Source organism: Pogona vitticeps, chromosome 6, assembly GCF_051106095.1.
Source record: "Pogona vitticeps strain Pit_001003342236 chromosome 6, PviZW2.1, whole genome shotgun sequence".
Lineage (NCBI taxonomy): Eukaryota > Metazoa > Chordata > Lepidosauria > Squamata > Agamidae > Pogona > Pogona vitticeps.
The window spans coordinates 109000060-109027387 of record NC_135788.1 but is presented as its reverse complement, the minus strand read 5'-3'; the positions used below and the strand labels follow the sequence as shown (position 1 = coordinate 109027387).

The window sequence follows — 27328 nt, the reverse complement described above, 5'->3', positions numbered from 1 at the left end:
TATCACCGCATGCATGCTATTCTTTCTGATGCTGCATGTGTTAACTGTGCCATGTGCTGTATCACATGGAACCACTGGGCTGGAATCTGCTTACTAGTGTCCATTACACATGTGGGTGAATTATGGACTGCAGCCTACAGTGCAGGTCTCAGAAGCTTTCAGCACAGCCCTTCCACACCCTACAGGTGCTCAAGCTCCTACTGAATTCTCATCCCCATGGTCCAATTCTCCCATGGCTACTTTTCCCCCCATCTCACAACACATGCTGGTATTTGAAAGCAGAAGGGTGCACGGACATAACCCATCCCATATGCCACTTTCTGCATGCAAACTAGATTTCCAACAGCTATTTGATGGTAGAATTTTGTGCATAGAAATGATTAATGCTCTGCACCCCATAAACTTTTCTCCCCACAAGTATGTGTCTGGGATTGAGAAATAGGGTCTACAAGAGTGTGAATGGAGGGAAAGATATATTTGTAACTGTATACGAAGGTTTGTATGTGTGAATCAGGGAAATGTTTGAGAATTTATGTGTAAGAATCAGGAGAATGTGAATAAATGGGTTTGGGTATGTGAAAACATTGGCCCACCCCAGGCCTCAGCCCCTTGAGGCTCTGTCTACTCCCACTGATATGCGGACTCTGAAACACCACTGAGTGCCACAAGTAGTCATGGGGTGGAGAAGGTTACTTTGTTCAAAGCACAGCAGCAGAAGATAAGTGGGATACAGGTGTGGGCAGGTGAAAAGCAATAGAGCAGAAGAAAGGGCTTAGCAAGATGAGTACAGCTTACAGGGGAGGATTTTATAGAGGAACTAGGTCAAGATTATTAGGAGTGTATATTTATGAGTGAAAGAGAAAAGGAGAGAGGGAAGAGGGAAGAGAGGGAATGGAAATTATTAAAAATATAATTTACCTCCAGGCAGCTCTGCAGGTCCGCAGGTGGCCCTCTCCTCCTCCACATCATTCATCCAGAGCTTCTTGTAGCAGAACTTCCACAGGCCGTAGTGGGCAGCCTCGCAGATGGCGGAGTGGTTCTGCTTGTAGGTGTTGAGTTCCACCCAGAATTCTGTGCCCACAGCCAACACCGTGAGGGTCATCCCCACAATGGCGACAAAGAAGGCCAACTTGATCTTGCCCTCTTGCTCATCTGTCAGGACTTTGCGCCGCTTGACAACTACCCGCCCGCGCATTGCCATGCGCTGCTCCTCATCTTGAAGGAAAAAATTTGGCCACATATTCATAGCCCCTTTTCCTGATGTCCCCTGTTTTCACAGGGGATTTTGTTCATTCGTTTGTTTTTCCCAGGAAATAGCTACCTTGATCTTTCTTTGTATGTAGTGCCCCAGCAAGCTTTCAGTCTGGTCTTCGTCAAAGGCTTCTCACAGCTTCTCCTAGGTCTTATCTAGGTCAACACACTGCTGTGCTGAAAAGTTGCTTGACCACTCTCAGTCCACCCTCGCCTGCTCCACCCAATGCCCCAACTTGACTGGGTGAGGCTAGGGATGGAACAGCAGCTACCTCTGCACCCGCTCCCTGTGGCCTTGGCAAATGTATGGAGCACCTGTTACCGTTCTTCATCCATTGCCTAGGCAATCAGGGTTATTTTAAGGCTGCAGGGTGCACAGACAGTCTGGATGTGTATGTGCAAGCACTTGCGCCTGACAGTTTTAAAGATATAGAGGTCAAAATTGAAAACTCCCTTGTTGGCCAAGCAACAAGAGGCTGTATTGCCCTGGCTTCTCACAGCATCCCCTGCTGGTTGTAGAATTTTTATCTGCAGAACATGCCTTGTTGCAAAATATGTGAAGGATCACCTCTTCTGGATCCACTCTTCTGCTGAGCAGCATTTGTATTTCTCAGAAACAGCAACTATGGCAGAAGCAGAAGTTGACAGTTACCTTTCTTGGGTGTGTGTGTGTGGACTGCACTGTATTCCCAGGAGATACTGGGAATTGTAGTACTAATGTTAACTTTTCTTAGTTCTGACATTACAATGGTTTATGCTGTTAAGTAGTTTATGCTGCTACTTACGACTCCCATTAAAAGCAAAAATATAACTTCTTTCCAAGCGTGTTATACTTCCTTATTCTGTACTCAAAATCAAGTTAAATTTACTTGCTAAAAATATTAGTCAACACAACAACGATTTATTATAATCCATTTGAAGAATGCATTTTCCCCATAATACTGAATACCACTTTGTACAATAAATGTATATGTAATCTGTTGGGCAAACAGTGGAAGTTGGCATGTAATTTATTTACTCTCACCAGGCAATCAGAATCAGTTTTTCTCCCCTGCTACTCAGAAGTGAAATTGTCTTAAGATTATTTCTGAAAAACCTGTCCCTTGGGGAATTTCAGATAGCAAAACAATACTTAAGAATCAATATCTGTGTTATTCACAGAGATAAAACTTGCTTGAGGGCTCTTAAGACTTAGTTAAACCATGGATATCCAACAATGTAGGAGTATTAAACAGCACTGGCTGATCTTACATGTTCATTATAAGGATTAGAGAGGGAATGCATGCAAAGTACTTTGAATATGCTGTAAATAGTGTTATGTAAACAATGGTTATTATTGTTGATGTTGGTCAGCATGACTGCTCCACTTCTATGTAATGACCTCTCTGACCCTGATCCCCGCATGTGGCCAAAGCTCCCCCAGTTTTACCACCCCCAGTTGCCCAAATATTTTCTGCTTTCTCAAATGTGCCCATCACCACTACTCCAGCTATGTGGAATTGCTTCCCAGAGCACCTGAGTGAAAAGCTACCTCTCTTAGTTCTTTAGAAGCGTATACTGAGCTAGACTATTAATTATTCTACTGTTATACTGTTGGAATTGTTTGTCAGTTGCTCTCTGAGATATAAGCAGAGCCTTGGAATACTAGTTTCGTATAGTAAAAAACCCTAAAATGCCCAACTTTACATCTGAGACAGCTACCATATGCAGACTCCGGGACTTCTGTATGTGAAACATAAGTTTCACCAGTCAGCTATTCAAAATCTGCTTAAGGATCCCTTTAATCTGACACACAACTATAAAAGGTCAAACTCTGCTTCATATAATATGGAGTGTGCTCAGAAGTAAACATAGGGTCACCTAGAAGAGACTGCAGAACACAGGGAGGGATGATTAAATCCAGATTTTTCGCAGCCGTGACACCACCAACACATTCATTGGTGGTGATGAGAGGTGTTTTTTTGGTTCATCTGTTTACTCTCTCTCTCTCTCTGTCTCTGTCTGTGTGTGTATGTGTGTGCATGAGAGAAAGAGAAAGAGAATACAGTATATACTGTGGTCAAGTGACAAGATCAGAGAAGAGGGGCACTCCCAAAATTTGGGATGCGATGCCCTGTCCATGTCTATGAGCTACCTGCACTATGGTCTCCCTCCCGATTGTCCTATGCTTATGTCTGAGTAAGAAACGGTGAAAAAGGAGAGAAGCCAAACAAAAAGCCTAAGGAGCCACATGCTACCTATAATTTTATGTTAAATAGATAGCATACTTAAATTTTATGAACCCTCTGTGTAACTAAATAAAGCTGTATTGCTCTCCTGTTTATGTGCTACTTTCACTGTTCCCTCCACTGTCTGTGCTGAGCAAAACATCATAATGGATTTCCTCATGATAAAGAGTTATATTTTTCTGTTTTGTAGAATGCCACACACATTGATAGGACTATTTGTGGTTTTTGTAAAGGGACCTAAACATTGATAATTATGAAACAAAGGAAGGAAGAGAGAACAAAAGATGTTGCTATTCAAAGAGCCTATAAAGTTATCTTTAAGAAGAATATAATTACTGTACATGCTAAAGCTGTTCATAACTAAGCAGGATTCTGTGTTCCAGAGCATCTATCCAGTCATTACTATCCAGTCATTAGCAATAGCCGTGCATTATTATCTTCCCTCACCTTGAAAGTCATTTTTTAAAAATTCAGGATTATGGTGGCAACATTGTACCAATTAGTACTAATAGGCTAAAGTAGACAACAGAATTAGCATGTCATTAGAAACAGAGCTCCTTTAAGAAGAAAAGACTGTCTGTTGATTCTAACACAAACTTGTCTTAATTTGTATTTGGCAAACTAGTCAGATTTTGTTTTGTAATTTATCATCCTTTGCATGTCTGATTTTTCATAGACATAACTAAAAGATTTATGTACCTGGATGGGTAACATTCTAAGAGAAGAAAATGCACATTTGCCTTAATGTGTGAGCTGTTGAGAACTGAAGAAATAATCAATCTGAATTAATGCATTTGAAGAAATGTGCTGCATTTTGTGAAAACTTATGCCAAATAAGACCTGTTAGTCTTTTAAGGTGAGAGTCAGTATGATGTAGTGGATAGAGTGTTGGAATAGGACTCAGGTTCAAATCCCTGCTCAGCTATGTAAGCTTATTGAGGCTTGGCAATGAAAAATCACTCTTTGAACATCACACATCTGAAAAACCTTACTAGGGTCATCTTAAGTCAGGAGCAAGTCAACTGCACACAAGAACAGCAGCAACAGTTTGAAGGCCCCACAAAACTCTTTGACCAGAATCCTATTGGTGTTTCATAAGGTTTATGTAACTTACTGTGTCTGTTTGCAGCTAATTGATGAGGTCCTGGGCCGTGTTTCAGTTGGGTGGTTAGTTATACACCTGGTTGCACAAGCAAGATGCACCCCTACACATTATGAGCTAACTCAAATGAGCCACAGGAAGTTTCACAAATCTTATGCAAACACCAATAGGATTCCAGCTTTTGTTTTTGCTGAGACAGAACAGACAAACACAATTATTGCTCTGGAAAGCATCTGACTCAACAGTAGTGCATGCATAAAGTAAAGTATCTGCTGTTCTTAGTGGCTGATAACTGGTTTTTTTTTCCACTATTGGTTTTTGTAGTTTCAAAATTGATTTGCATCCTCTCATCTCTTCTAATTACAAATTCGAGTGGCTTCAGGGACATTATGGAATGTGGTGGTGATGGCTGTATAGAAGAAAAGAAAGAAGATATAGACCTTTGAGGCTTTTGGGTGAGGAGGAAGAATGTCCTAAAAGAGAGTAGTGGTAAGGCTGAGGAATAGTGCTGCCAGATTAAAACAAGCCCAGCTCTTTGCACCCTACAGGGATACTGCAAAAGGAGGGGGGAATTCTGCTTGCGGAAACATGCCAGACACCTGCTATAAAGCTCCAAAATACTGTACTTAGAAGTGGAGCTGGGTTAAATAGGGCTAAATAGTCCCACACAGTGTGTGTTTCAACATTTCTCAGAGGACAGAGTAGTGTGTGTTTACACAGCTTTTCTTGCACTTCCAAAACTGGATTGCTGCCCTTGTGTCCCAGTTTAATGTTAAACTAAGGTTCAGCTCCCAGCCCAGGTGCTGTCTATAGATGTAATGGTGTACACATAAAGGGAAGCCATTTTGTTCTTTGTCTCAGACAGCTAAGTGAATCGGGCTGGCTCTGCAAATACGAGACAATAACTGAGCATACATACACACGTGCTGTACATGTGCACAGTAATCTTTAAGCCTGTTTGGGAGAATTTGTCCATTGCTGAGGGCCTGGTTTTAAATTCTTTTTTTAACTCTTCACACTTCATTTGGGAATACTGGGAAGTTCTGTTTTTCCCCACAAGGTTTAAATATAGAGCGTACAAATATCTTCAGCTAGCTGTTGTTTAATAAAATGTCTTCAAACACAGAAAAGCATCCCACATAACAAGTTTGCCAGGGTTGCTAATACAACTGTAGACCTAGAATCATCCTGGCCTGTGAGATAAGAGATGTAGGCTCCATATACTTCTACTAATTTCTCCCACAGACTGAAATATTTCTCTTCAAATTGAAATCAAGTATGGATAGGATGAATGATTTCTGGGCTTGCCTCTTAGACGGTACACAATAGTGAGTAGTCACATTTTGGCTATAGCCAGATTGGCACAAGCCAAATTCAGCAGTGGCAGGAATTATGGCAGTGCTCTTCTTTTTCTAAAGGCCTCGTGGTTGCTTAGCAACAGAAGTGAGGTACTGGTTCATGGATTGCCCAAGGTTTCCTTCTGTTGGCCATGAAGGAGATTTTATTTAAAACAAAACCTATATTTTAGACAAGGAATAAAAGGAAGTCTCTGGGATCTGAGGATTCAGACCCGAAGGTGTTAAGTAAAATCCGCAGAGGGCAAAGATTAGCATTTTGAAGATGTTCATCCATGCAGCTGCAAGCAGTCTGAAGCATCTGGTGCCACTTCCCCCCTCCCAACGGGAGGGGGGAGGGAATCTACTGCTCATAACAACCTAATTGAGGAAAAAGCTCTGAGTTAGCATAAAAAGGCAGCTGTCGCATGAGAAAGTGTTTGGTAGTGGAGGAGAAGCTATAGGGTGTACTTCCACTGCACTGCAGGGGATGAGATATAGGTTCAGCACTAGGGTGGACGTGCCACAAAGGGGGGTGGGGAGGAGGGAGATCAAGCTTGTTGTCTTCACATTATTTACATCCTAGGTGGGGATACCGCTTTTCAAACCTACACAGTATGCTATATGACTTCTGTTGCCCTGGCAACAAAGTAGGCTCTAACTCATTTTTCATGCTGCAAAATTACTGATGGCAGCTGATGTCATCTAAGAGGAAATTCCCACATTTGGGGAAATAATTAGTATAGATACAGTACATGTGTGTGTGTGTGCGCGCGTGTGCGCGTACGCGTACGTACACAGAGAGAGAGAGAGAGAGAAAGAGAGAGAGAGAGATGAAGGTATATATATATATGAGCATCCCAAGCACATCTGTGACTGACCACTGATCAGAAACAGTTCTTCAGCAGAGGTATTTCATAATAATAACATTTGAATTGCAGAGCTGGAAGGGACCCTATGGATCATTGAGTCTTGCCTCTCTCAAGGATGTGCAGTGGGGAATTGAACTCTCAGCCTCTGACCTAAGCCGCTGAGCTATCCAGCATCACTTGCAATATGATGTGCTTTTTTTTCCTAGTGAAAGTGTTAGGAATTCAACATGAGGGTCTTTCGAACAGAAGACATATGCTCTACCACCAAGATATGGCTCATGCCTACATTGAGTTAGAATGGTAAGGAACAAAGAATGATTCTCAAGCCATTATAAATGCCAGTCTTCCTTTATGTCCTCCAGAACGTGCTATATGGGAATGATGGGAGTTGTATTCCAAACACATCTGAAGGGCCCAGATCTGAGGAAGCTCAGACTACACTTATTATATATTTTTCCTATCTCAAGGCAAATAAGCTTTGGGATAGGAAATAATACGTATATTAAAGATTAAAGCTGATTCCCATGTTGCAGGTTGGAGTTACAGATACAGTAAACTGAAACAAAACCCTGCCTGTAGTATACTCACAGAGCTAAGAACTCAGTAGGAGTTATCTTTGAGTAGATATGTGAACAATGCTAGTGTTAGGGAAATGCATCCTGACCCTCAGGTAAGAACTCAACTAAATCTTTACCTAGACCCTCAGTAGTTGCATTTGTCACATAAGCATCATCATGAAGGCTTGACATTTCTGTGACTGTCACTGTTAGTAGGAGGCAGGCTTGTATGCTCATTTCTTTTTTCCTTTATTTTCAAACATGGCTATTGGTCTTATGTCTTGCTTTTGTGTGTCACAGAGGCATTTGACTGGCCGCTATGGGCAACAAGATGACCTTCGGTCTGATCCTCTGGGATTCTTGTGTTCAGCTTTAATGGACCGAAATCAGAGATGCACTTGGAATGCCTATAAGTGCTCAGATGTACCAGGAGACCAGGGGGCAAAACTTTCAAGTGCACTTACTTTATGTATTAGTCCCTTAACAAGTGTGTGAACATCATGGGAAGAAAGAGACATTGCAAACAGCTTGAGATAAGAAGAGGGAATTCTTTAAATGCTTAAATCCTCCAACTGCACAGCAGGAGCTTTTCTCAGCTCTTATCGTTTGTAAATTAGCTTGCCTTATCTTCTGATGGGTCTTAAGACTTCAGGATGGGATTCCTTGGATGTTCTTTTAGATGTGTAAGGCAGCTTGAATCACATATCTCCAACACTAATGCCTTTTCAGATCCAATAATGGGCTATCCTTACTGTCAATTTCTACCAGCTTTCCCCTGCTTATACTTACATATGCTGCATAAGGCTGATGACACCATCGGCCATGGGTTGTTTAATGTAAATTAAAAATATCTGAACCTCCCCTTCCAAAAATCCCAAGGCTCTCTTGGGATCCTTTGCATTATGGGGAAGTCATTGGAACCTGCAGGACCAGGGAGGACAGTCTTTAATTTCCCAAGAACTGCTGCTGCCAGTACAATCATGCTGTCTGTAGCAACTTCCAAAAATCAAAGACTACCACCTGTCTCACAGCCTACAATAGCTTACCTAGCATGAAATGATTCTCAAGGGAATCTCTGAAGCTTTGGAAGGGGGGATTGAAAATGATTAATTTACAAAGAAATTCTGGGCTGATGAAATTGTCTACTCTACACAGTGTAAAGTTGCACATGAATTCAGCCATTGTCTCCATTTAAGATATAGTGGCACCAAAAGGTGTAAGAGAGATAAGGATCAGAGCATAGGTGAGAAACCTACATATGATTTGCCATCACTCCACTCACTCACATTTTTCCCTTGTACTGTACAAAGTTAGGATCACACTTTTTCAAAATTCTCCGAATGCAGTCTTGGCATACTTTTTGTGTGGCTGGGATCTTCTCTGGAAAACAGCACAAATGAGTTGGTTTCTCTTAGATGGAAAATGTAGTCCTTCTGTAGTCCCAATGTTCACCTTTTCCTTCAATAACAACCTTCCCTGAAAATATTTTCATAGGACTTTATTTGAAAGATAAATTCCAGTAAAAATCCATGCATTTTTGTTGTTGCTATTATGACAGACACATTGTTGTTGTTAACTTATTTGTATTGTTTCTCCATGTTTCTTTTCTTTTTCACTAGTAAGTAGCACAATCACTGATTTTGTTTAAAAAATGTTCTTGTATTTTTAATTTTCTTTCTCTTTTTAAAATACGAAACTCACTTTATACATACAAACCTAGAAGAGGTGTAGCTTCTCCACTGATTTCTCTCTCAAATTCACTCGGCACATTTTAAAATTTTCTTTTTTTCAAAGATTTTAGAATGTTTGATCCTCTCATTGCCACTAAAAATGAAGGAAAAATCCCACTCTTCTCTAATTCTACATCCCACCTCCAAAAATTTATTTATTTTCATAAAACAAACATGAAAAAAAAATACTACTTAGAAGGCTAGAAGAAACAGTAAAGAGACAATCACAGTTTCTAACTGTATTTTTAGACATGGCTTCCCATATAATTAGCTACTGAAAGAAAATAACATATCTGTAATGAACATCTTGACAAGCAGTATTTCCATTACCCAAACATTTAATTGTTTAAAAGTTTTAGTTAATCTCCATTGCCATATGGCTAAGTCAAATCCCATTATATGCAGATGGTCTGAAATTCTGCATTGATTGTTCTCAGAGCTGCAATCCTAAATATGCTTACTACAGAATAAGTCCAAATGAATGCAGCAGGGCGTACTTCTGAGTAATTCTGCAACCAGAATTCTATGACCAGAATTATGACAGTTTAAAAGCCAGACAGTAAACATGCTAATACTGTATTCTCAGAACTAATTCCTACTGCATCTAATAGCAATTACCCTCTACTAAGGTGGCAACAGCCTAAATCCATTTGCTTGGCTATACAAGTTGGTTTGTGTTTGTTTGAATGTATTTTGCAAAATCTGTAACCTTCTGTTCCATAGTTTTTCTCCTTCATGGAAGGAGAAGTGGGCCTCTGACCAGTGTTCCAATCAGGTCATTTTAAGACTGTGGGTGTAATAGTCTTCCACATGTGCCTCTTCTGATGGTAATGTCTATTTGCATTACTTTGCTTTCTTTAAAATGCAGTAAGCTAGCCCTGATGTGTTTACGGACCTTCTTGCTTTTTCTGACGAATGGGGCCCTGAATCCTGACAGCGCCATGGACTTGAATGGCCCTGTTGCAATTTTAATATTTCTTTTTTGCAATATATGCAATATTTCATTCTGCCTTCTCCTTCTCTCCTTCTCCTCTACTTCATTCCCCATTAATTGGGTTAACTTTGTTCTTTTGGTAATGTGCATTCTTTAACCCTCCCTGAGTTCATGTTTTAGGGTCATTATAAAAATAACAATAATGAAATAGAACTAATCCATACTGCCAGGCGTTACACATAAGGTCAGTGTTATAAATCCTTATACTGCATGGTTCCACATCTGTTTTTGTTTGTTTGTTTGTTGTTTTAAGATGCAGGATGTGAATGTAGGGAAGTAGTAAATTAACAGTTTTTTTTTCACTGGAGGGAGTTTGTGTTGGGAAGGGGGCATGTATAAATTCTGCATTGGTACACATGGAACCCTGACTTGATGCAGAGCAAAAATTGAATCCAGTGGATTGGCAGTGAGGATTGGCAGATCTGTTTCTACACCTGCATGGTAAATAAAACAGCATTCTGGGGATAAAGTTTCAGAAAAATCTTTTCTAGTAAAACTGTTTTGTAGAATTGTTGATCAAAGAAGAGAGAAAGAAAGAAAGAAAGAAAGAAAGAAAGAAAGAAAGAAAGAAAGAAAGAAAGAAAGAAAGAAAGAAAGAAAGAAAGAAAGAAAGAAAGAAAGAAAAGGTAAATTAACCGAGTCCAAAGACATATCAGAATATTTTTCTTAGTCTCTTGATAAATATCTCTCTTCCTCTGTGTCTTTCTTGCTCTATCTATCTATTTATTTATCTATCTATTTATTAATTTATATATTTATATATTTATAGTACATGTAAAAATTCTCCCTAGGAAGCTGATTCGGGGGGGGGGGGGGGGAGGTAGGGATGAGAAGTATTATCCACATCTGTTGCCTCTTCATTTTCAAGTTCTTCTTCCAGATAATGAAAAGAAGATGCAAGGGAGGGAAACCTATTGAAACTCTAATGGATAAATGACACAAAGAAATTAAATCAACAATAACTGATTAAATATCATTTAAAAATGAGCAAGAGATAACTGTTTAAAAGAGCAGAAACCTCCTCCTCCCCAGAAACAGCTTCATTTCAGGAAGAGCTATGGCTCAGTCATGACTAGAGAAGGCTGAAAACCAAAAAGACTTCAGTCAAAGATTGGAAGGAAAGAAAAGTGGTAAAAGCCTAGAGGATTACAAATACTTCTGGCAACCACTAGGGGGCAATAGGTCCTTTTGTATTTTCAAAACTCCCTCCCTTTTATTCCCCCCCACACACACACTGTGTTTTGGCACAAACTCTTGTCAGCCCTTAATTAAGCTGCAGTGGAGGCGAAGAGAGGGTTCCCTTATACCTGCTGAGAAACAAACACTCTCTTGATCCACACTGCAGCCTTAAATTTGGCACAGGACACTGTGACATCTTAAAGGAGGCTCATTATGGAAAAGCCAGGAGTTCTGTCTATACACACACTGCTTTCAAGCCTTATTCCTCTTTTGCAGAATCTAGGAAGCCTGGCTAGCCCCTGAACATCACAAGGAAGTAGGCAAGATAAACTTTCCATCTTCCTAAGAGCTGCACCAGCAGCCTTCTCATGTAGTCCAGTGTGGAGAATATCCAGCCTTGTTATCCTCAAAGTTCTGCTTGAAAGGATAGTGATGCTTGATTCATTTTGCTTGAACTGGGTAGTAGATATGTTTGATCCCTGCCACATTTTTCATGAGAGCCTCCCCCACCCCACATGAAAGTACTCTTTTTGTGTTTCCTACAATATGTGAGGTGAGATCTTAGATCCCATTGGTGGGTTAAAAAAGTGATGTGAGTTCAGGGAGGGATGAAGGACAGAAGAGAGAAGGGAGGGAGGGAGAGAGGAAGGAAGGTTGTTTTCTTGCTTCACAACATTTTGATGCTCTCAACAGACTTTGAACCGTGTCTTCTCTTTACCTTTTCTCCTTCCAGTGCCCTCTCCTCTCTTACCTCTTTCTCTACACTGGTGTTGTCTTCCTGTTGAGTGTGTTGGTGTTTGAGGAGGCATCTTTACCCAAGGTGCCAGTTGCCCCTGCTACACCTGGCCCGGTCACTGTGACAGTGACCCCAGGGTCCTTGGGGAAAGTGTTGTGCAATTGCAAGAACCCGCCCCCACTACCAGTTGCGCCAGATGCAGTTGCTCCCGTTGATGTCGTTTCATTGGCACCACCGTAAAGTGAACTAACATTGGCTTTGGAGGGGTCCCTTGACAGTGTGTACATGGAGATGTCGGTGGACGGGAAGCCCTTGAGGCCTACCGGTGAGGTTTCTCGGGACTGTGATGGTTCAGTAGAGCGGGAGCTGGAGCGCGACCGGCGGCGGTATCGGAAACGGTAGCTAGGAAGGCGCAAAATGGCAGAAGATGAGGAAGAAGGGTTCTTCAGGAGCTCCGTGCGACTCTTGCAATGGGCTTCACGGTTCTTCTCAATATAGATGTTAACTGCTAGAACCCCAATCATCTCAGCCAGAATGAAGGAAAGGCCACCAAAGTAAAAGGACCAGCCATAAGAATAGTGGCTCTTTTTCTCATCATCACGTTTTGTGCCAGGGTCCCCAGCATTGGCTGAGATGTAGACGATGACGCCAATTATGTTACTGAGACCTGAAGTACGGAAATAAAGAACAGTGACATTGGGGAGACTGCAGGATGTATAGATAAAGAAAGAGAAGGTTGATGAATGTAGATGACATGATATTCAAGAAATATGAATGTTACAGAACAAAAGCATTAAGAAACGAAGTGATTATGTCTTATGCTGCCAAGGCTACAGACTAAAGCATCTCTCTAGGTTCTGCAAAGCAGGGCTCAGTTCCATGCAATGGCATTGGGCTGAAAACCCAAGCTCATCTCCATGTAACAGCTTCTAGAAATGTATCTAATACTTTCTTATTTCTTATCTCCCCATCATAGATAAGGAAAAAAAAATCCTGAAGGCTCAATGAGGAGATATTTTAGGCCAAGCCCAGCAGAGATTTCCTATCCGTCCCCTAGATTGGATGGTGGGCAAGGTTGTGCTCTTCAGACACATTTTAGAGAACTTCCATCAGCCTCAGCCAGCAGGACCAGAAATAAGGAATTATGGCAACTATAAACCAAAACTCATGGAGAGCATCAGCTTGCCTATCTTTTTCCTAGACAGCAAGGTTTCCAGATAGTGGGATGACTCTAGTCCCTATATTCTGATCAAGAAGAAGAGCTACTGTACTTAGTTTACTGTTCAGAGTAGGATTTTGCTCCCCCTCCCCGTCTCTCCCTCTCTCTCGTTATTGTGGGTTTTTCGGGCTGTTTGGCTGTGTTCTGGGATTGTCCCACACACTACACCAGAACACAGACAGAATTCTAACTCCTGTCTTCTGAAGATGCCAGCTACAGAGACTGGTGAAATGTTAGGAAGAGAAACCTCCAGAACATGGCCAAACAGCCTGAAAAACCCACAATGGATCCCGGCCGTGAAAGCCTTCACGAACACAAAGTGCACTCTCTTTGAATGCTATGGTTTTACTTATCAGAACATAATAAAAATCATCTGGTCTGCAGCAGGTCTGAAAATTAGGTAAATACAACCTCAGATGAACAACAACACATGACATTTTACACCGTGTCAGGAATTATTTGACAAAAATAAAGCCAAAATGGAGAAGCCAAGTGTGAAAAACTGATTACACCTCTGCTGCTTCCATAGGAATAAAGAGGCTAAGTAGCAGCCAGGTGTTGCTAACCAAATGTTCTTTAGTACAGTAATTGATCATCAGCAAGTGTGACCACCTCTATAAAAGCTGACATTTTAGCAGTTTCCTGGTCTGGAGCATTCAGGTGTGTGTTAACAAAATGCCAAGAAGGAAACACATCAGCAGTTATCACACAGAAGCAATTGTTGCTGGCTGTCAATCTGGGAAGGGTTATAGGGCCATTTCCAAACAATTTAAAGTCCATCATTCTACAGTGAGGAAGATCATTCACAAATGGAAAGCAAAAAACCCAAGAGTTACAACTCAGACTTTATAGGCCTCAGCATGTGTAATATTAAAGTTAATGACAGTAATATTTAAAAAAGACTGAACAAGTATGGTTTGTTTGGAAGGGTTGCCAGGAGAAAGCCTCTTTTCTCTTAAAAGACATGACAGCACAGCTTAGGTTTGCCAAGTTGCATCTGGACAAATCACAAGACTTCTGGAACAGTGTCCTTTGGACAGATGAGACGAAAGTGGAGATGCCTGGCCTTAATGCACAGCACTACATTTGCCAAAAACCAAACACAGCATATCAGAACAAACACCTCATACCAAGTGTCAAGCACGGGTGGTGGAGAAGTGATGATTTGGTCTTTTGCAGCCACAAGACTTGGGCACCTTGCAGTCATTGAATTGACCATAAACCCCTTTGTATACCAAAGTATTCTAGAGTCAAATGTGAGGTCATCTGTTCAACAGCTAAAGTTTGGCCAAAATTGGGTCATGCAACAAGACAATTATCCCAAGCACACTAACAAATATACAATAGAATGGCTGAAAAAGAAAATAATCAAGATGTTGCAATGACCCAAAGCTCAGACCTCAAGCTGATTGCAATGCTGTGGCTGGACCTTCAGAGAGCCGTGCGTAAACAAATGCCCTCAAACCTCAATGAACTGAAGCAACATTGTAAAGAAGAGTGGGCCAAAATTCCTCCACAAGAATGTGAGAGACTGATAAAGTCATACAGAAAATGATTAGTTCAAATTATTGCTGCTAAAGGTGGTTTCACAAGCTATTGAATAATAAGGTGTACTTAATTTTTCACACATGGCTTCTCCATTTTGACGTTACTGTATTTTTTTTAGATAAACCTTGAAACGGTGTAATATGTCATGTGTTGTTGTTCATCTAAGGTTGTGTTATTATTATTGGATTGTTTTGATTATGTACTGATAAGTAAAACCATAGAATTCAAAGAGGGTGTACTTTATTTTTCACATGACTGTAAATGAAGAAACTTTCAGATGGAGGAATTCATAGACATAAATGTAGAGGGTGTAAGGGGGATTAGAGTTGTTCTGGAGAAAAAAGAAGTATGATGGGTGAGTCAAGAAAAGATGATTGGAGATAGGCAAAAGCATGGCACATATGATGGATCTATGTAAGCATGAATCATATGGCACCTATGAAACCATCTCCTTTATATTGTTCTGGGCCATTGCTCCATTTCACTCACTAGCACAGACCTGGCAAAGTGCAGTCCGAGGGCCACGTATGGCCCGCGAGCTGCTCCTGTCTGACCCGCGGACAGTGTTGAACATCAAAACCATTTATAGCTTTTTGTCTAAAGTTGATCAGTTGTTTATCTTTAATATACCGCAAAAAACCTCTTTAGTACAGTATTTGTGAAGATTAACAAGTTTAAAATAAAAACAATCATAACATCACTGTTTAATTATTTTTTTAAGTAAAGTTGGTTCGTCCCCCGAACACAGTTCAGATTTTTCGTGTGGCCCCCCTGTACAAATTAATTGCCCACCCCTGCATTAACAGCAGATCCAAGCTAGATTAAGAGACTCACTCAGTGGTTTTTGACAGCTAGAAGAGGTTTCTTCAATGAGCATCATCTGGTACCTACTGAGCTAAGATGCACTAAGGACTCTACCAGAGATTTCCCCCAGACGTGCTAGCTAGGATACTGTAAGTGAAGATGCCAGGGACTTGGTATTTTCTATATTCCAAGCATCTGCTCCTACATAAAGCTATATCCAATTTTAGAAACACTTAGAGGGTAGTCTATAAAGTATAACATATAGAAAGAAATGGATCATCAGGTAAATGGTTGAAGATGTGGTGCATGAAGCATTAAAAAGAGGCCAATGGGCAGGCAAAAGAACAGATTGGAAGATAATTATAAAAATTCCTCTTTTACTGAAATGGCCAACAAATCAAACTATGGCAAATATATTTAGCCATACCTAAGGGATTTTTTTGGTTTCTGTCGTACAACTCACCCGCAGCAACAAACAGGATACCAGCACCGAGGATGATGTTGCGCTTTGACTTGTAGACACGGCTTGCAGCCACACAAAATCCTCCCAGTAGCAGTAAGATAGCACTTAGAATAGGAAAGATGCTTGAGGCTCGTACCACACCTGTAGGGCGGAAGGAAGTTGGAAATTATAAAACAGGAATGGCAAATGTCTAAGAAAAGAGCTTTTCTTTGCTCATAGAAGATTAGATAGGCGAGTAGACCAGATAGGTGGGGTATAAATCAAATCAAATCAATCAATAAATAAATTATTCAGACAGATAGATTTGGATTACTCTTTCTTCTACTCTTCCTTCTACATTTCTCTGCAGATTTTTAAAATCAGGCATAAAGAAGTCTTAAAGCATGGACTCTGTACTTGCACTGTGCCACACTGCAGTCCAGTAACAAGTACACTGCATGACTTATACTGATAGCATGTTTTAAACTTTCATATTCATGGTCCCCTCAAAACTTGGCAGCGATGAGTTACTAGCAAGGATCTGTAACAGATCACCCTTGGAAGATATCACTGAAATAAGCTTAAAATATGAAACTCTCCACGCTCAAAACATTTCCTGTTGTATCAGAATTGGCAAACTGGTTTTTGTTTTTGCTCTCGCATATCAAGAATGTAGAAGAAGTTGGAAAACGTGGAATGGCAGTGGTGGTGGCAGGCGTGGGATGAAAGCGGGGGCAGAAGGTTAAAAATATTAGTTAGCTCCCATCTTAATGAGATCCCTAATAAGACTATGAAAGTCCAGGGTCTAAAATTATCTAGCGGCACCACAGCTCTTTCTGAGGCAATTTCTGCTGTTGGTTTTCTCTCATTAGTGCCCGCAGTGCTGTCTCTTCTTTCCTCCCCCTGTCCCAGCTTCACTTAAACAAACAAAGAAAGAAATGTTTAAATTCTGACAATTTCTTTTTAGTGAAATGGTAGAGCAGCAGCTCAAATCCTTGCTTCAGAGATGCTGAGAATAGGAAGTGTGGTGTGTATATTCATTGTATGTGTGTACATGGGCCTACATATGTGTATCTGTGTTTCTCTGTGTGTAGTTAGTGCCAGTTGAGGGTTGATAATAACTGTGGGAAATAGGCAGATAGGAAAAAACTATAACCATGGGGAGAAAGGGGGTAAGAGACATGAGAATCAGACTGTAACTCATCCCTCAGCCAGTCTGCCTCCACAAGGATTTGGAGGAGCTAAGAGGGAGTGAGGAAAGGAGGATAGTCAGTGTGGATGACTGACAACTGCAGAAGGAGCAACTCTGGTGCTGCCTCCTGTCTGTTAATAAAGAAAGAGGGAGGTGAATTTGCAGAATGTCAATCCCTTGCTTGGTAGCTGGTGGTGGGAGCTGAACATTTCCCTCACACAGCCTGTTAAAAATCTCTCTTATTCTTTCTCTCAATGTGTGTGTGTGTGTTTTGGAGAGACAGACAACACCTTGGTGTTTTCTTTTTGAGAAGGAAGAGAGAAGGAATCATGTTGTCACTGTGGATGCAACACAGCATGATATGGACACATAAAAAGTACAATATTTCTTTAAAGAGTGGAATGTCAAACTGCTGTTCCTGTGGAAGTTAAGAGCAGAAAAGCATGATGCTAAACAGTGACAGCCTGTGACCAGGGTTACCTGAAACTTCGGAGTAAAGCGTATGTGTGCGCACATGCACGCACGCACATGTACGTTCTGGTCCACAGGTCCCACAATGCTAAGTAGGCTTCTGCCAGGCAGCTTCAGAATCAAGAACTGTTCCTTTGAAAAAAGCTCTGGTTCTATTTGAGCATGAGACATTATGCTTAACACTTAGCGAGCAAGGACATCAGTGTTGTTGTTTTTTAAAATAACACTCAGCACAAGGAAGGGTTCCATAATTTGATTTAGGGAATAAAGCTTCCATGGCATCAACAAAGAGGGATTCTCAAATCAAGCTAATGTTTTTAAAAGAAACCTGTCAATGAAATGTTTGAAAGCTTCTATTTTAAACTCTGAATATTTTGAAAGCAGAGTGGCAAAAAATTAATCCATTGAGAACATGAGGTTAGGGGGTTTTGCCCTTCCAGTGGACAGAGCTAGAGCAACACCATAATCTCTTTTCCTAACCTCCTCACCCACATATTTATCCTTTTATATTCAGCCATCCTTTCTCTATATTCCATTTTTCTTTGTCCTTTCCTTCCCCTTCCCTCTCTTTTCTCTCCCATCTCCTCCTCTTTATCTTCTTCCCATCCCAGCTCAACTACCTATGCCATAAAGCCTTGGCAAAGCCTTCCACAACTTGATGCCTCTAGCTTGCAATAGGGACTTGATTCATTTAATTCTTGAAACATTTATTTTTAAATTTTCATTTATTAAACTTATATCCCACCCAACTAGTGGTGAGCCAGCACTATTTTGAAAGTCTCCTCCCTATTGGGTTTGCTCTTGAGAGTGTTAGGGTATTTAAAGCATTTCAAGACTTTTAAATGAAGGTTTTACAAACTTGTAATGTGCAAATGCAGTGCTTTTTGTACAAATAACTCTTTTGTACAAAAGCACTGCATTTGCACAAAAACAAAAGGTCTGTAATATAAAATATAATGTTCTGGGCACAAAAGAACAATATTTTTTGTTCAAAATACAATTATTTGCCTATTGTTCCAGCTGCTGCAGTTGTTGCTGTCTTTTTGCTGTCATGTAGGAATACTCTCAAAAGGGACGTGGTGGCACTGCGGGTTAAACCGCATGAGGTTGACAGCCTTTTTTTGGTGGGGTGTCTTCTTGTACGGACAGTCATATGTGTTACATCCTTTAGCTCGTACTACACCTCATATCATCCCAACCCAGCATGGGCAGTGGCTATGCTGGCTAGGAGCAATGAAAAGTTGCAGCTGAAGATACCTGGAGGATACCAGGCAAGGAGAAGCATAATTAAAACAAACAAACCCTGAGTCAACTCTTGTTCACCACAACCCTGTAATTTGACCCTATCCCAAATTACTATCTCAATTTTTGCAGTTTGGGATATCTTATTAATTTGGATGCTTGTAAGAGTTGGCAAAATTGTCAATTACAAGAAGGAGCAGAGAACTTCATTCTGATGAGGGCCACATTTCCTTGCAAGATGATCTCTTGAGGGTCTCATACAGGTGGTGCTTGTGGCTGAAACCACTGGTAGATAGGACAGTTTATCACATTGCAGAATGTGAAGGTGCTCAGTGGGGGCAGGGCAGATATCTAAGTTTTATCCTCTCACATCACTTGTCACCTGTTCCTCTCTTTGCCCAAAGATTAACAGACACTTCTTGACCACTTCCAGAAGGTTTTTGATATTACTCAGAGGGATGCATACAATGAGACCAGGGCTACCTGTATGCTTAGAGCTACAAGTTGACCATGTGTGTCTACCACTTCAATTCACAATATATTATTGCCAGAGTAAGTAGAGCGTATTCCTCAAGTGTCTTGAGTATAAGAACTCTGTGTAACCAATATGTCCTTATTTTTCTCTTTGAAGATATGGCAAGGAAGTGCCTTCAGTCAAAAATGTAATATCTAGGAAGAAGATAATGAGAGTAGCATCTCACACTAACATTCAAAAAGACACATTCAATGGACTAAATCAAGGACATACATTGGCAATAAGACTGTCAGGGCAGGATTCTGGGGCACAGGTTCAGAGTCTCAGTCAACAAAATAAATAAGATGGGTCCTCTGTTCCCACACAGAAGGCCTGGTTTACTCAATTTTAGGTTACCTGAAGTGATAGGTATTATCACTGAGTCATCCCTGCCCTTGTAAGACTACAACACCGTTACTCAACCTGGCCCCCTCCTGATGTGTTAAGACTGGAACAGCCACGATGCTCGGCCATCATCTGGAGATTATAGGTTGGGAAAGCCGAATGAACCACTGAAACCAGTGCTCTATATTCCTGAATTGAAATGTGATATCGACACACTTCCAGCCGGTTTTACAAATATGCAGTCTCTACCTTGAGACACTGCTTAACTTCAAATCCCAGAGTCTCAGCATTTGGCCAGGATGATCTTTAGACTTTTTTGTTCTTCCTTCTCTTCACTCCAAGCTCAGCAATGCTCAGCCTAAAGAAGAGTCCTGCAGTACTTCAACGTTTGCCTGTTTTGATATTTTAGTGGTCTAATTACCCATCTTTGTTTTTACATACTGTAACCAGGGTAGCGATTTGACAGACGCATGGACCGTGAAATAGGGATTGTGCCTGTTAAATAGGGACAGTAGAAACATATGAGACACAGTTCTGCAGTAGAAAAGTAGATTTATGTATGCCTGAATAACTTTGCAATTCTAACTCAGACAAATTAGAATAGATTTTTACATGGACAATGAAGAGAACTCTTTTGCCTCCAAGGCTAATGCTGATTCCAAAATTTGAGTTTCTGGGTCTCTGAACTGAAGATGGCAAAGACTACCTTGTTGCAGGCTTGCCATTTCTGGGGTTGTTTTTAAACAAGAGGAATGTGCAGTGCTTCCTTTTCTCATCTTCCTTCCTCTCCTTTGAAAAATGTCAGGAACATTTTGTCTGCATCATATAGATATACGATTGCCCATAGGCAACAGACTGAGAGAACTGATTCATAGATAGGTGAAGATCTGGAAGGACGAGAGAAAAAAATGGCAAGAGCAGCTGCCAGAAATGATTTTAATTCATAAATCTTGGCTAGCCATCCTTTAATTAAAAAGAAGTGAGCAGAATGAAAAAAAATGTTATGTTGAACTTTGTTTTCAGAATAAATTTAATAGTTTGTGTTATTTAAGGTAAAGAAACAAAGAGGCTGGCTTCAGATTTAGGTGCATGCAGTTGGGCAAGTAGAAGCAGACTTCCTCACAACCCCTCCCAATAGTTGCCCCTCAGTCCCCTGCAAATTCCTAGAGACAGCTGGAGAATGTGGCTGAATAGGGTATATGGGGAAGTGGGTCCTCCAAAATCATTTAAAGGCGCTTTCTCTTTTTATAGCTCTTTTGCTAATGAAAGCAGGATCCCAGATCCAGATCGGAAGGTGCGTAGGCACTGTACCATAAAGATGAGGTGGTCATCTGATGGATTCTGGAGTCTCAGAACAGCAGATAAATTAAATATAATTTAAATTAAAGATAAATAGTCACAGGATGATGATGATGTCATCTGACTTGCATGATATTAATATCCTGAGCAATATCCTGTTAGATTTTGTTTTGAAAAATGGGTATTCAATGGTGTTACTAGGTACAGAGCAGCCTTGAAACCTACTGAAAGGGAAAATGGCCGGCACTATACAGATTTCTAGCACCACCAATTCATCTTTTTCACTGATTAAATAAAGCATGGTCATATACAGTGATGCCTCACTTAGCGACATTAATCCGTTCCAGGAAAAACGTCGCTAAGTGATTTAATCTCTAAGCGATTTTAAAAAGCCCATAGGAAGGTATTAAAATGCATTTAATACGTTCCTATGGGCTTAGAAACCAACCTTAAGCGAAATTCCTCCATAGTGGCGGCCATTTTGGGTGCTTCTACAGCGAGGCAAAACAGCGGCCGCCATTTTGGAAACGCCGATCAGCTGTGCAAAAATGGGGGCTTTGCAATGATCGCGGGGAAGCGCTTTTTCGCAAAGCCCCCTTTTTTGGCCAGCTGAGACTGACAGCCTCGGCAGGGAGACTGAGGCACCACTGGCCAAGAAATACCCTCTGTGCCTGCAGCAACCTTAAGCCCGGGCTTAAGGTTGCTGCAGGCACAGAGGGTCTTTCTCAGCCAGGGTGGCAGCAGCTTAAGGTCTTTCTCGGCCAGGGTGGTGGCGGCGGTGCCTCAGTCTCCCTGCCGAGGCTGGAGCTGCGAGGGGTGGAGAGAGAGAGAAAGAGACGAAGCACAGCTGATCGGCGGGGCTTTGGGATGATCGCGGGGAAGCGCTTCCCCGCGATCATCCCAAAAATGGGGGCTTTGCGATGATTGCTTCCCTGCGATCATCGCAAAGCGAATTTTCCCCATAGGGGCTATCGCAAAGCGATCACTCTTGCGATGGCAAAAAGTCCCTCACAAAGCGATTTCGTCGTAAAACAGAGCGATCGCTATGCGAGGCACCACTGTATTGTGGTTTTGGTACCCACTGTTAGCCAGGAAGTAGGGGATTTATTAGATCAGCTAGGGGACGCCAGATACCTCTCACCAATCGATCTAACAAAGAGGTTCTGGCAGATGCCCCTAAGGGAGCAAGACAAGGAAAAAACTGCCTTTCCTACACTGATTGGCCTCTTCCAATTCTCAAAAATGCCTTTCAGTTTGCATGGAGCAGCTGCAACCTTCCAGCACCTTCTGGACCACATGTTAGCCTCAGTACAGGATTGTGCTGTGGTGTATATTGCTGACATTGTCATATATAGTTCTTCATGGGAAGACCACGTAACCTACTTACGTAGAGTGTTAAGGGACTTGAGGAGAGCAGGGTTGACTGCCAACCCAAAGGAATGTAAAATAGCTCTTCCTAAAGTGAAATATTTGGGGTTCACCATGGGAGGGGGTGTAATTCAACCTCTAGAGGGGAAGGTCACCAAAATAAACCAATGGTATCACCCCCATATCAAGAAGGAGGTGCAACAATTTCTTGGGCTGGTAAGGTATTATCGACAATTTGTGCTGCAGTTCTCCACTTTGGCAGCCCCCTTGACAGACCTTACTTGGAAAAGGGCTGGAAGATGGGTATGATGGGGGAGTCACAAAAGAAAGCATTCCAAACCCTCAAGTCCATCTTGTGTGAACTCCCCATGAGGTTTGCACCAGATTTCAATCTTCCCTTCACCCTCTTCACTGATGCTTCAGATCTGGGTCTGGGGGCTGTACTGGCCCAGGAGCGTGAAGGTGTGGAATACCCTGTTTTATATTTGAGTCGAAAACTGACCCAGAGAGAAAGGAAATATGCAGTCATCGAGAAGGAGGCCCTAACAATTCAGTGGACAACCCATTCCCTTAAGTATTACCTGTTGGGGACCCCTTTTACCTTGATCACAGACCACGCACCGTTAAAGTGGCTGGTGTGGATGAAGGATACCAACCCGAGATTAACTCGTTGGCATCTAGCCCTTCAACCATTCTTCACAGTACAATATAATAAAGGAAGGGGCCATGCTATCGTGGATTATTTCTCTCGGCAAGGTCCCTGGGCAAAGAGCGAGGCAGAATGGACGGCCCTCTCGGATGGGGGGATGTAAGACTGATGGTGAAAGCAAGATTCCTCTCACATTAGTGCCGTCCTTCCTGTCCTCTGCTGACAAAGAAGTGCAAACACCACCTATTCCCCCTCCCAGGAAGATAAGACCACCTGGAACAGACCCAGAGATCGTAGAAGAGAGGTTAAAAGGAATGACTGTCAGTGAAAGTGGGAATGTTTTGGCGGGAACAGAATGACAGCCCCAGGTAGAGGTAGAGGCGGGGCTTGTAGATATAAAAAGGGAAGAAGGGAACCTGCCTCATGGTTGGGAATGGATTTGGTTGGAAGATCTATGGACGGGGAAGGTAGAAAAACTAAGAGTCCCAAAGGAGGAGGCGGATGCAAGAGGGAGGAGTAAGAGTATCCCTAAACCATCCTATTCGGGAGAACGAGATACAAAAGAGTGGAGAAGAAAGTTAAGGGAAGTGAAGGAAAAGGTGGAGCGGGAGAGGAAAGATTAGAATGGCGGATGATGCAGATACAGCAGAGAGGTCCCTTGGAAGACTTTGGCCAGAGGATTCCCCCTCACGAGACCAGGTCTGGACTGATGACCGTAATGAAGACACAATCCCTTTAGTGGAAGGGGAGGTAGGCCAGACTTTGAACTCAGACTTTGCTCTGGACTGGCTGGGTCCCTGGAACACTCAGGAATGTAATCCCTTTAAGGCTAAAGACTGGAAGTCCCCATCTAACCAGTTGTTAGAGGGAGGAAATGGTTGGAATACCTTTGTTGACACAGGTTGTTAAACAATCCAATATCCTATTTCCAAACCGAAGAAGTCTGTCAATTTATTTGAAGAAAAATTTGAGCCTGACTCTGAACCCTCACACCAAACCTGTGCTAGGACCTGCTTAGGGCTCATTTAGGTAGGGTGAGGCTCCATTTCTCTTTGTCAATGTCTATTTCAGTCTGTTTCTGGTTCATAGGTTTCACATGGAAAATATTACTTTTTACTACAACTCCTAGAATCAGTTTTCATGCTGGCTGGGGGATTTTTGGATCCACATTCTTTCAAAGCAATTTTTCAAAACTCTGGCTTCTCATATGTTTGTTTGTATACCTCTTCCATTGTCAATCTGTAGTTTAAAAAAATTGAACTGCATAGAAATACATTATTTTTTAAAACGGTTTCCCTGCAATACTTTTTAATATGCATTGTAAACTAAAATGTGAATTTTGTCCTAAAATGCATATTGCATTTGCATTTCAGTACATTCTTTGAACTCAGAACTGTACTGTAAAATTTGGAGAACTGCAAAAGCTGAATGACCCATATTGGAGTTTGAGAAGTGTGGATCAAGCCAGTTTGTTTGGAAATGCAGATGGAATGAAATCTAGCATCCTTAAGAGGCAGGAGTTCAGTGCAGAAGACTTTTAGTGTCCCTTTAAAAATATGTGTTTTGATAGCAACTAATCCCAATTTGGATCTAGATGCAAAGTCCATCTGTTCTCCTTTAGGCAGCAGCTGATGGGTTTTTCCTGGAAATCACACAGAATGAGACCTGAGTGGATGTTTATTACCCAACTTGCACAGGGTCACACTCTCCTGAAGAGTCAAAGTCAATACACCCAGCTATAGTGGGATCTTCAAATATTAGTGTTTCAATTTGAATTGTATTTTAATGATATAATTGGATTTAGTTCTCTTGTAACGTTTGTTATGCTATTGTATTTACATTTTCTGTTGTTTTAAACTCTTTTGTAAGCTGCCTTAGATCCCAACTCTGGGAGACAGGCCACATACATACATACATACATACATACATACATACATACATACATACATACATACATACATACATACATACATACATACATACATACATACATACATACATACATACATACATACATACATACATACCCAATGATGCTTTTTATCTGCTTTTCCTGAATCTGGCCTTAGTCACCCATGCTTTAGTTGCAAAGATGTACGGTACTTTACTGTGCTTTTTTGCTTTGAATACTGCCTTGTGACCGAGTGGTTAAACTGCAGTACTGCAGTGGTTACTGTATTTGCTGGCGTATAAGACTACTTTTTTGCCCTGAAAAGCATGCCTCCAAGTGGGGGGGTTGTCTTATATGCCGGGTGCACTTCAGTTGGGATAGATATAGCTGCCCATAGTGGCCTTCTGATGCTCGCCCGGTGCCCATAGTAGCCTCCCGATGCCTGCCCATCTCATTCTACATACTGTCCAGTATCGCGCGGTATCCAGCGCGGCCACGGCGAGCATCAGCAGTGAGACTGGGGTGCCAGCCTTTTTGACGTGACCGGCCCATTCTGCTCGGTGGGAAGCAGTGGCGCTCCAGCCCGCCCCTTGTCTACGCAGAGCTCACACATGCGCACTTGCGCACTAGTGCTGGTCACAGGGAGATGCAGGGGAGGGCCAGAGGCGCTGCGGTCATGCTGCAGCCGTACAATTGTGACAATGAATAGCACCTTTTATTTGGTGTGTGGAAGGTGTGCGGAAGAGGGGGTAGTCTTATACGGCGAGTATATAACAAACTCTATATTTTGAGTGGAAATGTTGGGGGGTCGTCTTATATGTCCAGTCATCTTATACGCCGGCGAATATGGTAAATCTACTCATTACCCAGGTTCAGTCCCAGGTAACTGGCTGAAGGTCCACTCAGGCTTCCACCCTTCTGATGTCCATTAATTGAGCACCCAGCTGGTGGAGGGGTGGGGCAATGAGTAGACTGCATAATTAAATTGTAAACTGTTCAGAAAGTGCTTTAAGTGCTATGAGGTGGTATCCAAGCAGCAAGTTTATGCTTTTTTCCCCTTTTCTTTTTTGCTGTACGATGTATTCCTTAATGTGCATCACTTTGGAACATAAAAAGGTTCAGATGATCAGCCTCTTCCACTTTCCTCTTGCACCTGATGGTTTTATACATCTGAATAGGAATTCTGGATTCTGGCATTACTTGAATGTATAATCCTTTTATATGAGAATGACCTTCCTAGGCCTTAGTTCCTCATAGGGAGCACACAGGCATCCTCTCTCTCTCTCTCTTAAATCTCTTTCTGACTGAGTGATGTGCTTTTAAAATCACTGATATCTGCAAATATATCCAGCAGGTCTGCTCATCTCTTCATCTGGAGGTATCACCTTTCCTCAAATGAGCTACTTAGGGGGTTTTACAGGTAGCAGCAATAAGGGTCGTTTGTTGTTGTTTTTGCATTACACGTTTGAGGCAATTAAATCACTGCAGAGCCATAATTTGGCTCTGCTCTGAAGACTAGTATGCATAATGATGATCCTCGCCGTGCATTTGGTATTACCCTCAGGTTGTGGGTGGGGACAAGAACCTGCTCTTCAGAACTGGGGTTTCTTAGAATTTTTGATGCAGACGTGTCCATTCTGCTGCTCTCTCTTTGCAACTTGCTGATAATCTCCAGCACCAAGAGGAGAGCGCATTCCCTCTCTGCAATATGACAGAGGAAACCCCAACACAGAAAAAGACTGCATCCCTTTTGCAAAAAGGACACGCCTTTCCATTTCAGCTGCAAGGAAACCACCAGGTTTGAGAGCTCCTGGACATGTAGGTGCAGCAGTCCTTCCCCCAATAAAACCTGGAGGCAGGTTCTGTGCCTCAGCCCCAGCAGCCTCTTGAACTGAGCCTTTAGTGGCATTCAAACGCTTGTTTCCCCTGGTAACAGAACAGTGGAGACACATTAGTGCCGAGACCAATGGATGGGAATGAATAAGCCCACTATTTATACATACGTAGGAGGTATTCTGCGCTGTCGTGATCGTAATCTGTGTCCTCAGGAAAATGGTTAATTTTCACGCACACCCCTCGCTTCAGCCCTGGGATGGAGAAAGATAGAAATCACCAGCATTTCAATTCGTTCAGCAGACATGACTTTTAAAGTTTGAACAGCATTCTGTTTGTGATTGTGAGCTTTCCGGAAGCAGTTTGTCTTGTCTCTTCTGGGACACAAAATACTGGATCTTTGGTCTGCTGCAGCATTGCTTTCCTGATGCTTCTAATCATTGCATCTCCTGCTCTACCCCTTTACTCATATTGCATATTCTTCTCTTCTGCCTGCTGTGGCAGGCAGAAGTACTGTATTGTATGCCT

The 27328-nt window shown here is 41.8% G+C and overlaps 2 protein-coding genes across 2 annotated transcripts in view; both read right to left on the bottom strand.

Moving 5' to 3' along the window:
- Positions 1-6458, bottom strand: part of CACNG6 (calcium voltage-gated channel auxiliary subunit gamma 6) — a 36290-nt gene extending 29832 nt beyond the window's left edge. Inside the window, exon 1 of the mRNA XM_020792831.3 lies at positions 919-6458. Within this exon, the coding sequence (XP_020648490.1) occupies positions 919-1246 (328 nt within the window). The 5' untranslated portion in view covers positions 1247-6458. The remainder of the gene's footprint in view (positions 1-918) is intronic.
- A 2369-nt stretch (positions 6459-8827) lies between these two features.
- CACNG8 (calcium voltage-gated channel auxiliary subunit gamma 8) overlaps positions 8828-27328 on the bottom strand; it is a 34788-nt gene continuing 16287 nt past the window's right edge. The window contains exons 3-5 of the mRNA XM_020792862.3: positions 26971-27054; positions 16018-16158; positions 8828-12650 (exon numbers count right to left, since the gene is read on the bottom strand). Coding sequence (XP_020648521.1) covers positions 12007-12650; positions 16018-16158; positions 26971-27054 — 869 coding nt within the window. The 3' untranslated portion in view covers positions 8828-12006. The remainder of the gene's footprint in view (positions 12651-16017; positions 16159-26970; positions 27055-27328) is intronic.